Here is a 14,366-nt window from a genome sequence, read left to right as displayed (position 1 = left end):
AATTCAACACTTCACAGATTTTTCCTTGTAAGCATCTTTGCCCACTTTGTGTGGTTTGTCATGTAAAATCCCAACAAAACATAATGAAGCTGTCGTTGTATAATATTGGTTACATGCATTTTTATTGATATTATATCTAACGGCATGGTTAAAGGTAGAAAAAAATCTGATGTGGATTTTTGCTTAAGACCTAAAACATCGCTAATGGGAAATAAAAACAGGAGCATCATTAGACCCTGAATAAATAAAAACAGGAACAGCATTTTTTTTAAAAATAAATAAAATCAGCCCACTGCAAGAATCAGTCAAAACATGGCTCTTGGAGGTCCCCTCCTTTTCTGATGCAAATGTACCAGAGGCAGCCATATTGTTTATTGTAGTTTGGCACAATATAGGACATCTGCCGGTTAACGTTAGTGTAATTCCCTGCCCATGCTTCATTAACCTCCCCCTTCTCGGGCCCACAGAGTGTAGCTGTGGAAGCTTGGACGATGGCAGCCGAGGAGGGTGGGCGAGACCCAAGCGCCGGCCCGGCTGAGGAGAGCCGAGCATGGGGCAACCCGGCTGCTTGATGTCCTTCCAGCTCATTTGATTCCTGGAGGAGGGCCTCTTTCATCAATGACCATGTGGTGGGTCTTGAGTCTGAGTGGGTGGTGGAGGACGGGGGGTGCTGAAGTGGACAAGCTGGGTCGATGTGGGGGTGTCTCTTGCGGAGGATGGATGGATGGTTTTGAGGAAAAGTGTGGCTGTTCTTTTTTTTTTTTTTTTTTTTTTTTAGTTTAGGGCGTTTGGCTCAACGCGTTTCTTCTTGGTTCAGTGAAAACATGTTCGCATATTCAACACCGAAACTCAAACAGGAACTAATAGGACGACCGGGTCAACAATATGTTGTCAGATGGTACAGCCAAGTGCAACTAAAGTTGTTTGGGAGGGGGCAGAGGGTAATGGGGTCACTTTCAGGTCAGTGTGCAGTGTCCACTCTCCTAGAAATAACAGGACTGTGTCTATGATGTGCCGACACTTCTCGTCCTTTTGTCTTCTTAAGACTCCAGATAAACAGATGCTGGGAGAAAGCACAAGGAGGTGGGTGCCCAATGAGTCTTCATGCTGCAAAGACAAGGTGTCTGACCGCTCCTCTGTGCTGAAAAATCTTCCTTGCACTTCACCCAAACTGAAATAGTACATGCATGAATTTAAACGTGATGATATGTAACTTTACAAAATGGAAAACTACAGCGTGCCATGCAGCTGGGGACTGCAATGATAGGGTTAAGAAAAAAGGCAGGATTCAATCTTTTTTTATTTCCCTTCCTTCCTTGTGCCATCTTCCTTCCCTTTTGGTGTTGATTGTATTGTGAAGATTAGATTTTGGTCTCAAAGCAAAACAGTCAACTTTTGTCCAAGTCCCTTAAAAACTGTAAGCACTTTGGTCTACGGTGCAAAATTTTCTGCTGTATGGATCAGTAAGTGTTAAAAATAACTGTAGATAAAACTAACATGGTTTTGGACACAACATTGTTGTGCCTTTCGGATCCAGAAATCCCCAAGTGGTAAAATAAAGAAACACTACATTCAAGAAACAACTTAGTGAGCTTGCATGGTCATACACAGAGCAACCATACAGACCTAAATCAATCTGCATCTTTTCTAAATGAGTGCTGTTGTAACATCTCAGGACGGGGGACATGTGCTCCTTTCAGCTTCACAGTGATCTTATGACTGTTTCTTCAAAGGTGCATTTCTGCCTTATTGAGCTTTGATGCAAAGGTTATACAGTAAGGGTATACATTACCTGAGAGAAGGCAAGTTTAAAACATCCACGTTGTTCAAGTTAAACTCACAAAGTTAAATATACTTTACTGGCACATATCGATGCATGTTAGTGCTCAGTTCATAATTGGAACAAACAAATTTCTTTACACAGTTTTCAAATTTTTTGCAGAAAGCCTTCGCTGCAGAAAATTACCCTCAGTAAGAAGCTGACACCGTCTCGTTTCACCAAAAAAATCATATGTTCAAGGTGATGTGCAATATTAACTTTCTATGCAAGCAAACTGTGTTTTTCAGGTAGTCGTGTATCCCCTACATAGTTTATTACAAAATGAAAATGGGAGTACTTTTATGTTGTTTTTCTCAAACAATGGTAATCTTCCTCCACTTTTTCCATCATGGCAAGATTTCTGGGATGCATGATTGATATTTGTTCTGTGAACAGACTCTCATCCGAGTTGTGGATCTCTGCAGCTCCTCCAGAGTTACCCCAGGTTTTCAGTTGGGCCATATTATTTCCAGTTTCAGTTGATTGACTGAACAATGCTCATGAAGAGCTTCTAAATTTTTAATAATGTTGTATAATGAGCTGTATGGTGTGATCCTTCGTCTCTGTTATGCTATTTGTTCAGTGATGCTCTCCAACAAATTTAAAAGGCCCCCAACTGAACAGTGGTATTTATATTGAGGCCAAGATACACTGAGGGCCATTGTGATCACAAAACTTAACAATAAACTGATACATCCAAAGAGACTTCGTATCAACGATCGGGATTAAATTCAGTTAAAGCCTCCGGCGCAAGCCACCTGAATCATCTGCACTTAACATTTCTCGCTGACAGAAAACGTTCACACATAAGCCCGGCCCTCAGGTGACAGTCGGAGGTTGCTATGCTGCTAGAACGCCTCCAATTTAAATTCGACACTCCGCACTTCCCAGGCCTCTTCATTCAAACATAAATAATATTAATTTCCAATATTGTTTGGTGCACATCAGCAGACCTCAGGGGGAGAAACCTGATAAACGAATGTTTAAAAGGGAGAAAGGGGATTTTTTTTTTTGTCATAGAGGTCTAAATAAAAGAAGGCAGTAATTGAGAAAACAAGATGGAGGCTAACTCACTTCCGACCTTCCAGCAAAGTGTAAGTGGAAACCTCTTAAATGTTTGGGTTATTTTATTTTATTTATTTTTTTGCTTTTTTGTTTTACAAAAGAGCAGAAATTTCCTGGTAGGTTTAATAAAACAGCTGATAAAAACATTATTCTGACTGATCTATTTGGTCTTTTTTTTTTTTAGTACAAAAGTAACTGTTCTCTAATTGTTCTGTCTCCATCTGTAAGAAAGTTGGCGGGCAGGGTCAAAATAGAGTCTGAAGGGAGCCTCTAATTTGGAGCCCATCTGCCACATGTGCTACTCTTCTTGATGTTAAAGGAAGTCCTTCATGTCTGCTGTGACTTTGGTCAAGAAAAATTCTCAGAACCAAAGAGACATAGCTGTGTTCAACCAGAGCTGCAGCCACAGGGGATTAGCCCAAAGCTGCTTTTATACTTCAAACGGAAACAGAATAGTCCTTTAAATTGGGCATCAGTATAACTGTACTCTCGAGACACAGGTGCACGCCCAAATGTCACGAGGTTCTAATGGACGATGTTTTACCTTAATGGTCTCAGGTGGTACGCCGGGGTCAGGAGCCTTCTCCAGGTATGTGGTTAGGTCCTGATCCACATGCTCGAACACCAGCGTGAGCTTGGTTTCTCTGTCGGTCCTAGAGACCGTGCAGACGTCGAACAACCTGCACCAAGAGAACAAAGGGAGAATAATCACTGACCACCACTGCTATAAGGACGGCCACAGTATTGAAAAAGTAGCTTATCTTATTAAAAAGAAAACTTTTTTTTTTCCTTTCCAAGTTATTTACTTGCAGGGTTTCTACATTTCTACGTTTTTAATACAACATTTTCAACATGAAAGCCAGATTATTGTGAAACCACATATTTAATTATATCGTAGAAAGAAATCTTTTTTTTCCCCTTAACTATCCAAAATAAGTCAGTCTTTCCCTGTTTTTGGTCAGTTGGGATTACTAAAGTAAGTTTTATTTTTCAAATATTCAAATATTTAAACACGTTCTTCTTAAGAAATGTACATAATTTACATAGTGACCACTGGGAAAACCATCCCAGGTGTTAAGTAGAGAGGAGGCAGCATCATGTTATGTTTGCTGCAGGAGGGAACGGTACTCTTAGTTTGACATCTTTAGGAAATAATCTTGTGATGAAATGAGTTCACAATAAAATATTAGCACAGTAATCAGCATTTAATCATCAAACCTGCAAAGATCAAAGACTGAAAGGAAGATGGATGGACGACAAGAACAGACAGATAAATCGATGAACAAATAAAGAGACACTGACAGGCTTTGTTCAACTATTAATAGTTAAAGCATCCCTCAGATTAAATATTAATCTTGTTATTTATTTAAAAGAAATCAATCTTAAAAATTAATCCTCCTAATCAAAGTACAATCTCACGTAATACATAAAAAGATAAAGAGATTTTGGTACATCTATCAAGTTATTACATGTATTATAATTCCAACTAAGTTTTTATTTTCCAATTACTAATAAAAACAAAACAAACAACTGATATCGCTTAAAGATCTATGATTGGGAGTGAACGCTGAGATTATAAGGTTTCTGATTTCTCTCTGGAGTTTGCATTTAGAGATTAAGAGAATTATTATTTGAAGTCAGAAGTAATCGTGTTTATTATGGACTCTTAAAGACTATCTCAATTTCTAAAGTATAAAAAAAAAATCATTCGATTTAAGGGACATTTCAACAAGTGTTTACAGGGATTCAAGCAAACAGCTTGAGTGGTAGCAGCATATAAAGGCCATAAAAACATATATTTAGAGTATCGGGATTGTCTGCAGAATTAGAGGTTAATCTGACAAGATCTGAAGTCATGATGAAAGTGTAGTGGAAGTAGATATAAGTAAATAGTCAGACCTGGAATGTATGGAATAAATTCAAGAGGTTACATCGATGAACGACATTTTAGTAATTAGAACAGGTAATAGCATCTGGAATTAAAGTTGTCATCCATTTTTCCTATATTCAATAAAACATGGAAAAAAAAAACTTCCAAAGTACTCCAGACAGCCAAGGACTATATGAGTCACTGTGTTTACAAATTATTTCAGATATTAAGTACAGAAACAACATAACCACATCTGCAATAAAATAATAGAAAACTTTATAAGATGTTATGGCTTATGCTTTATGTAAAGAAACCAGCCTGGATGTGGGGAAGATATGCAATTTAAGTTCTAACGTCAGGAGTCGATTTTCGGACGACGGTGCCAAGGACCAGTTGATCATGTCACTGCCAACACAGTGAGTTTTTCCTCAAAATATGAGATTAATGAGACAGTAGTATCTCACTGCAATGATAAACTCGCTGCACGGAGCTAACCCAAGAGTTCAAAGCGGTAGTCATGTGTCTGGACAGAAACGGTGTCCGATTGGTCGAGATTAATTTAAACATCTTTCAAAGATCTATCTGAATCTTGACTTTCTGTTGCATGTTTCACCGATCCTGATAACGATGCGGTGATTTTGCAAACATATTAACTGTCCAACCTTAAAGATCGGTGTTACGAGGCTGGATATGTTTTTACTACACATCCAGCCTAAGCCAAGAATCCCGATTATGTCGGCAGACCTGCCAAAGCCAGCTTTGATGAGAAGCTGAAAAAAAAAAGAAGAAGAAAAAAGCTACCCAGTATGTTCAACTCAAAGGGTTGGGGACTATAAACAGCATTCCTCACCCAGCGCTATGACAACTCCTCAAACTCTGAGTAGTCTAGAAAAGCATGTTGTCTGTCGATACAGCAGAACTGGAAACTTGCACCACAACAATACGGAGGATGTAAAACCGAACGATGGATCCACATATGACATCTTGTAGCTTATAGTTTCACTCAACATTGATAAAGTCATCGCTCTTTTCTGCACAACAGCATTGAAAGTACCACTGTTGTTGCTTCTCTGCTCATCTGTTTGCCTCTTTGAGATGAAGACACTGACAAAGCCACTGCTGCCATCAACTGTGTGCTTTTTCTTTAAGATAGGAGATACCGCTAGGTCAGCGTATCCATCTTTTAAATGTCTGATCTGTCTGTAAAAATCCCCATTCAGTCCCAGCAGATGTCTGCTCACACTGAGTTGAGTTCTGCTGGAGGTTCCATCATTTTAAGACAGCGACATTCCTTTTCACTGTCGCCACATGCTTAACCAGGATAGAGAGAGGCTGCAAAGGCAGAGACTAAGGTCACTTTTTACCAGCTGGCATAAAGCGAATCTAGCTGCAGTGCATTGTGACTAGGATCAAATCTGAATGCATGTAACTGAAGATAAATTTAGGGTGCATATGAATAGATTGCGCCGATCTGACATAGTGGTGCATAGATAAATGTAACAGTCTAATTAAACATGTGACTAATTTGAAATCATTTTGAGCTGTGTCATTATATTATATTAAAATTCGCTTCTTTATCTTGAAATGTTGTTGACATTCAGTGAACAACATTTCGAAGCCGGTTAAGGATTAGTGCAGAGGAAAAAAGTGAGACTTAAAAATTCTCAATGAACGGCATTACTGGATGTTTGTGGTACATATATGAGCAATAAGCCAAACATAAAAATTTAAAATATGCTATGATGCAATAATGGGAATAATCTTGTAGTCTCTTCGTTTTTGGATCAACTCAAACCAATTATCTCTTTCTAGAAGCTTTCATCACATTTTGTCCTTTGAATTTTGGGGTTTATTACGTCTCACTATACTGAGATAAACTAAAGTTGACACTAATAAATTTGTACGTGTCATAGTATTATTAGTATCGTCTGATTCACCAAAAGCGGAATAAGCAAGTCAGACCTGAAAGACAACTATAAATTGGCAAAAGTTAATAAAAGCAACTCCTTACCTAACTATAAACGATGTAATTTTACCGTTTGAATTCATTAGATGCATTTGCGACATCTCACAACAATGTACTGAATTCTATTTGTTTTCCAATCCGACTTGGTAACTAAAAGGAATCTGACGCAAAATCCTTCATCATCTAACAAGGCAACATATGGGTCCCGTAATCAGAGCATGGGGACCGATGGAATCCAAAAAAAGATGTGATTTGTTCGAGGTATTAGTGCTGAATATGATGTCATTCTGGAAGGCACACTCCTTCTGTAGTGCTGGGGTTAAACACCCCTCACAGATTGGTCGTTGGAGTACAATGGAAGCTCTCAGCAGACTCCGAACATATGGAATAAATAATGGACCTCATTACAAACATCCAGGGTTTGCCTGGACTCCCACACTTGCCCCACAACACATTTTTCCAGTCCTGAACTGCAGGACAATCTTGACAGGTTAGGACACGAGAAGCCTTTAAAAATCTTTTACAGGTATACAAAATGTCAAATGTATAATTGAGCATACAGACGAAGAAACATGCCGTTGCTTAATCTGACTGATTTACTACAAAATACGTCGCTTGGCGTGTCTGTTGACCTAATCGGACAAAAAGCCTCCATGGTATTAGTAAAATAAAAGCCTACAATTATCCTCCAATGTTTACGGATACGTTGGAGATTTACTGTTGGAGCCACAAGGCCACCAGCCATGCCTCTGAAACATTCATTTAGAACTTCCTCTTCAATCCCACGGCTCTTAATATTCCACAATAAAACAAGCACAAGGTCAGACCTTGGCCTGTGCCAATGTATGACGCAGTATCTGACTACTGCCATGAGAACGAATATAAGACTGAAAGCAAATGACATCTGTTTGGAGAGCAGACAAAAAAAACTAAGACATCAATAGCTCTTGTGCCGCTCCAGTAATCATATCTATTTCAATTAGAGTCAGGTTCACAGAGTCAGAGCTCAGATCCTTTGTTTACTGCTGCTACTTTTTCAAGAAAAAGGTTACAAAAGTAACATGAATGGAGTCTGTATGCATAAAGACGACAGTTTTATTGATGTAAACTATGGAGGTGTGAAACAATCAGTTAAACAACAATTTGTTTTGCAGCTTTGCCAATTCAGAGCCCTCCTTTTATATCCGTGCATCGCCATTTCACCCCTTCGAACTTCCTTTTTATTTATGCAAATAGACAAAGTTGTATCCATGCGAATAGCTATTGTAACACGGGTCATTTCACTTTGATGTTTAGTATTGTGTACAAATTACTGGGATCTGTGGAGTTGTATAGAATTTTGAAACCATTGGCGTCTCTCCACTTTGTTGGCTTTACCTTTATGAATGACCGCCCACCCCCGAACTTTTAGATGGCTTTACAAGACGATGTATTTGCAGAGCCTCAAAGGTTTTTTCCAAATTAGAAAATCTGTAAAGCACAGTAGGGGTGGCACGGTGGCAACATGCAGGTGTTTGAGGAGTGTGCCAACAAACAGGTTTTCAAAACTAGTTAAGATGCAAATGGGGTTCTAACAGCCAATTTACAAAGGTGCGACATGGAAACTTGAGACCAGCAGTGCATACAACATGGAAATTTGCCCCCTGAATAAAAACGTCCAGTCTTCAGCTGATGTCAGTCACACAGTCAGTATTTGCAAAATAGTTTGACTGTCAAGTGAAAAAAGCACATTCTATTCAAGAGTAGACCTTTCAGAACAGTTGCAGATTAGAAGGCGCATCGTAGTGAAGAGTTTACTCTGATACCCCAATTGCCTTTAGAAGTCACATAATCAGTAAAGAGAGTCTACTTACAGCATGCATAATTTTATCTGAATAAAATTGCAACAGGTTGCACCTTCATACAACGCTCTATCTGTCAGAAAGTGAGGCTGGCAGCATCATACAGTGGAGACTCTTTTCGTTAACGGAAATGTTAATCAGAGTTGGCGGAAAAGAGGAGAAAAGTTCAGGAAGAGCATCTGTAAAGGATTGCAAAAGACTTGAAACTGGGCTGCAGGTTCACCTTCCATCATGTCAACAACCCTAAACGTAAACCTAGAGCAGAGGTCACACAAGACTTTTTTTCTTTTTTCACTGTCATTTTGATTGACAGGGTCAAAAAATCCTGTCATAACCTATATTTCAACTTATTAATTTTTTAAAATTATAATAATGACATGCTCAATAGTAATTAGTTTTCATCCAGTTTAATGTTCAACCCAAACAAGCTGAAGAGAGAATCCACGTCGCGTCATCGCACATCAAGAAGATGAATGTTTTCTCCACAGTGACAAAAAAAAAAAAAAAACATTTACTGTGGTCCCAGTAACTATAAACAATCAAATTAAGTTATTGTACTCAACATATGAACAGTTGACTCGCTGTGGCCTAAGCGCACAGTCTTACAACTTCCTCCTGGTCCGCATTGACCTGAATTGCGCACCACCTTGTGTATAATCAAATGTCTCAAGGAGGATTGCTGCAGAGGCTACTCTCATAAGGTCTTGGAGTTTTGCCTTGGACAGACGACTTCTCGTGGGACTTTTGATGTTGTCATAGAGGTTGAATCTTTGCTCTGCGGAAACACCTGAGACCGAGTGGTCAGGGGTGTGAATTTTAATCTGTCAAAAATGACAGATGGCCTTCAGATTTTTCTGTCATTGATAAAAAAACAAAAAAAACAAAACAACAACAAAAACAAAAACAACGGTTAAAGATAGAAAACATTCGGTTATGAATATGCCTGACTCAAAGTCAAACCTAAACACACCCTGAATATGTGGCAAGACTTGCAAATCAATATTGTCATCTTCATGAGTGTCTTAGTAAAGAAGATTAGCCAATAGTTTTTTCAATATATGAGTAAAGCTGGTAGAAGCAAATGCAACTGCAAATGCATGCCACACTTTTCAGATTTGCATTCACAAAATGCTTAGAGAACCACAAATTGTTTTCCTTTCACTTCTGGATAATGCGTGGCTTTGATTTGATTTCTCACTTACATTTCTTCCAAAAATATTAATAGTATAATATAATAGATTAGTGTTTGTGATAAAAAAAAAATGGCATGAATGCATCTGAACGGTGATGCACATGCATGTTGCTATTTAACTCGCTGGTTTTTTGCACCGAAAAATGACAAAATTTGACTTCTCCTTCATAGCATTCAGCGCAGACATCCCACAAAGGTCATATGAGACCATCAAAAAGGAAGTAGCGTTTGTCTAGTGTTCACATGCAAACTTTCCTCCCCCGTATCCCTAAACCCCCGACCCCTATTAAAACAACATGCAAACACACACACACACACACACACACACAAACAAATAAACAGCCAGACCGGTACCCACCTCTGCCTCCCCCTCCCCCCCCCATCTCACTCACCTTACAACATTGGGGTGCTCAAAGGCCTCCAACTGCCTCAGTACCGCCACCTCCCGGATGGTTGAGAGAGGCATGCCCTCTTCCTCCGTCTGGACACGAACTCTTTTTAGGGCTACAAAGCGTCCCCCGTTCTTCAAATCCCTTGCCTTGTACACTTTCCCGTATGCACCCTCTCCGATCTCGGCCACAGGCTCGTATTGAGTACCAATACTTTCTTTGTCCATTTTTGCTGGGGTTTTTTTTTTCCTCCCTTGTCTCTTGTTGAAAATGTTACGGGGAATCCCGGCGAGGGTGACGAGCTTTCTTCACAAAGGCATACTCACAGAATATAGTTGGCACATGCAATGCCTAGACGACAGAGACACACAGATGGAGGAAGAGACCATCTTTGTCACATTTGGTGAAATCAAGCTCCAGGTGGGCTTTAACAGGACTGTCATCATGTTTTTATTCGGACTATCAGGAAAAAAAAGCGACTCTCCGCTGCGTTTCCCAGCTTCCACTCCTCCTCCTCCTGTTACGCATTACAACTCATGTCCTCCTACTAACAGAAAATAATAATAATAATAATAATAATAATAATAAATCTAAATAAGCCACCTTTAGCGCACACATTGAGGTAGTTTTGCGTTAAATAAACTGTCTCGAGCACTTATCAATTAACACCGCGTGCAGCGTTGCAGAACTTCTGTTCACGTGAGTTCACTTGCCGTCTTAAAACAGATTAAAAACATGGAAAACACAGAAAAAGAGACCGAGTGCAGCACACAGGAATGTCTAGCGTTAAAAAACGGACACAAATATAACTGTTTAATATCCGTCCGTGAAAGTTTCTGTTTGAGGAGAAGCCAAACTGTGAGCACGTGCTGCATTGTTTTAACTTCCTACAGCAACAGTCCATTTAAAACGCATCAAAACTCACTTTTACAGCTCCAAACCACTTTAAATGCATAAAACAGAGTGTCTGCTTAGTTTTAATCATATTTCCATTAGCTTCCCTTGCCTCCTCGAATTTTTTCTAATTTATCTGTGCGCGCACCCTAATATAACCCTAATATAAAATGGCCTAAATTATAACAGATTTGTAAACATGCATTTGCTACTTTGGGATGTTATTGTTAGTGAAGTGTTTATTTTTAGCATCAGACAGCCGTTCATTGTAGAAATTCTGCAGAAATATCCACGACTATTATTATTATTATTATTATTTTTTACCTTATTAATGGCAGTCAGTAAAATGTCGTGACGTCGGCATGCCCAGTAAAATGCTGAGGAGGCATTCGAGTCTCGCATAAAACTGCTCCATCAAACGCATCCCTGTCCACTTTCCTCCATGCGGGGGCCACACAGGTAGTTGACGTCGCTGGCTCTAACCCCCCATCCCTTAGACTGCACCAGCCCCAGCAGAGGACTCTCAAACAAGCGAGGGGAGGGCTGGACGAGAGAGAGAGAGAGAGAAAAAAAACTTGCGCATAGACACTCTTTGCAGCTTAAGTGGAAGGAGGTGTGGAGGGGAAAAGGGGGTGTGTAGGATTGCTTGGTGGGTGTTTGGTGGACGTGGTGGTGGGGGGTCATAGGACAAAGGCAAACGCGTGATATAGCCCTCGAAAACCACGCTCCTCTCTTGGATTCGCTTCTTTTCTTGTCTTGCACATATCCGCGAATGGGCCCATGCAACTGCGGCCCCGCACGCCCGTGTGAGCTACGTCTTTGGCTGGCTTTCCCACGCCGGCTGAATGTGGCCTGACCCCCTTCAGAGAGGTTTGACACGGAGCGGGGACATTTCCGCATTCCTCCGCGACTACAAAGGCACACCGCCTCCTTTTTGCTCTCCCTCGGCCTCCTCGGTGCTTTGCCATTCACAGCGGCCCCCCTCTTCCCTGGGTTTTGTCCCCCTCCCGTGCCAAAACCGGGAGCACCGCAGGGAGCTGAGGATGGGGAGGGGGCAGAGGAGGTGCATTGGAACCACCGGCCACACTATCTATCTGCCTCAAAGCGCTGATGAACTCCTTTTTTTTTTTTTTTTTTTATGATTGTTATTCGAGGCAACAATGCGCCAGCGGGAATGCAATGTGACAAGCTCGCCCTAAGATGGTCCTGTGGGGTCAGGTTCAAGCCCCGGTAGTTTGATCTGTGGCAGGATGGGGGGGCGACAACAATTCTGCTCGGGTGGTCGTGATGCATGAAAAGCAAACTGTTAGAGTTTAACCAATAAATTAGTGAAACTGTTTATTTAAAATTTGTGAGGAAAAAATGTATGTAAATTTATAAATTAAGAATGTTCAGTAAATAAGTTCCAGTCAGTTTTTAAGATGTAAACAATGGGAAAAATTTGTGAATTATAAATGTGTTTTTCATTATTATCTCAGACTAATTAATTCATTCTAAAAAAAAAAAAGAAAAATAGATTAAAATTGTTCTTTTGACATTATTTTTAAATGACTAACATTTTTCGACAAAATATGCCTCCGTTTATAATTAATTTGTTGTTCACATTTATCCTCAGTTCATACCCAGGATACTTATTTATTTATTTATTTTTTTGCAAAATTATCAAAAGAATTAAATGTCTAAATAAATAATTTAATCAGTAAGATGGATAACATAACTTTTTGCATGCAGGTTATATACTGAGGCAGGAAGAAGCTTATTTTGGAAAATATTCCACTTGGCTTTCTAACATGCCTCGTCCACTAAGATCGTCATCTTTGGATGCATATGGATGCCCTTCTTGGACTAACCTGAAGAACACGTGTCCACCATCCTGCCTTGAGCATTTATTAACTCTTAGACTTTGACTTTAAAATGATGAAAATATATAAGCCCTGTTTCTCTTTCTTTTCTCTTAGACTGAGCTTTAGTTTTGTGTTGTGTTTTGTTCTTAAAACTGAAAATTAATAAATACATTTAAAAAAGAAAAAAGAAACTGAGGCAGTCACAGTATTTTAAAAGCTAAAATTTCTCTGTAAAAAAAAAAAAACAACAAAAAATTAAAATAATCAAACAATCTTTGAATTTTCAGTTTTGTAATTTTTTTAAATCTTGTAATTATCCCTGAAATTATCCCCCAACAATTGAGGGGAAAAAAAAAGTTTAATGTGAAAGATAACCAGACATTGTCCAAACTCATTAAACAACTGAACGCATCCAATCAGTTTAAATGTGGAATATAATATATTGAAAAAAAAGTATCTATTAACTGAACAATTAATTATCATAAATCACAACTAAAACTTTTTACACTAAATCATCATGTTGTTAATGGCAGTGAGTAAACAATAAAATGCAGTTATTTAGGGGAGGGCACAGCCTGATACCATCACTGTAATTACATGTAGCTATTTACAAATACTTTGTCTTTAATCGTCTGCCTTAAGATAAATAAAAAGTTACAAATTCAGATTTGATCAATGCCATAATAGATACAATATCTCAGATGCAGACAGTGTAGATTCATGGATTAAAGGATCCCCAAAATTACAATCAACTTCTGTTCTTGGTCCTCCTTCGCAGGAGAATCATGACCACTTTCACAGTCATCGGCTTTGCCTTATAAAAAAAAAAAAAAAAACCTAAAAGAGAACTGGTTCTGATTATGACACAAATGTTACAGAAATCTGCTAAATGTGGTGGCATGATAACCGTTTCCTTGATGACCACAGCTAAGATGTCCTCTTCATTGGTGATCATAGCTTCAGGTCACCAGTGACCTCCAGTACAGAAACTCTCCGAATTTTTACTGCGTTAATGAATTCAATTAAAATAGAGACCAAAACCTCACCTGTCCTCGCTGAACACTATGCATGACAAATGATCATGGTTGACATCTTCAATTAAATTGTAACCAGAAAGTTACATTTAAATAGAATTAAATTTAATAGCTAATATTTAAAATATTTTTCATAGTGTTTGCCCCTCCACAAGCACAGCCTATCAGGTAAACTTACACAAGGGAGGAAAAGAAAAATACCATTTTCATTTCAACGTTTATCAACAATAAAGAGTGTTCATCTTTACTCTAAGGATCAATGTGTAATTGTGCTAATAATTTGATCACCGTCTTATCGCTATTGCTAATTTACCTAATTTTTTCTAGTATATGGTAAGTTTGTATATGAGTTTGTGCAACTGATACTCAATTTAACAATTTTAATAGAGTTTTTAAATCATATGTCTTGTTTTTCTGTTAAATAAAATCATCTGAGTCATTAGTGCATATAT

General features: G+C 38.9%; 1 protein-coding gene across 2 annotated transcripts in view; it reads right to left on the bottom strand.

Annotated features, from left to right (window-relative positions):
* The window catches only part of cdk6 (cyclin dependent kinase 6), a 42,950-nt gene extending 31,328 nt beyond the window's left edge, over window positions 1-11,622 (bottom strand). Inside the window, exons 1-3 of one of the 2 annotated variants that reach the window (XM_014994210.2) lie at window positions 11,361-11,622; window positions 10,146-10,493; window positions 3,429-3,564 (exon numbers count right to left, since the gene is read on the bottom strand). In XM_014994210.2, the coding sequence (XP_014849696.1) occupies window positions 3,429-3,564; window positions 10,146-10,369 (360 nt within the window). In that variant the 5' untranslated portion in view covers window positions 10,370-10,493; window positions 11,361-11,622. Of the gene's footprint in view, window positions 1-3,428; window positions 3,565-10,145; window positions 11,340-11,360 lie in introns of those variants that run through there. The other variant, XM_088010187.1, reaches the window with a different exon arrangement.
* Window positions 11,623-14,366: the final 2,744 nt, after the last annotated feature.

Source organism: Poecilia mexicana, unplaced genomic scaffold, assembly GCF_051168715.1.
Source record: "Poecilia mexicana isolate PSO_F unplaced genomic scaffold, ASM5116871v1 scaffold_11, whole genome shotgun sequence".
Lineage (NCBI taxonomy): Eukaryota > Metazoa > Chordata > Actinopteri > Cyprinodontiformes > Poeciliidae > Poecilia > Poecilia mexicana.
This window is presented reverse-complemented; position numbering and strand designations above follow the sequence as displayed.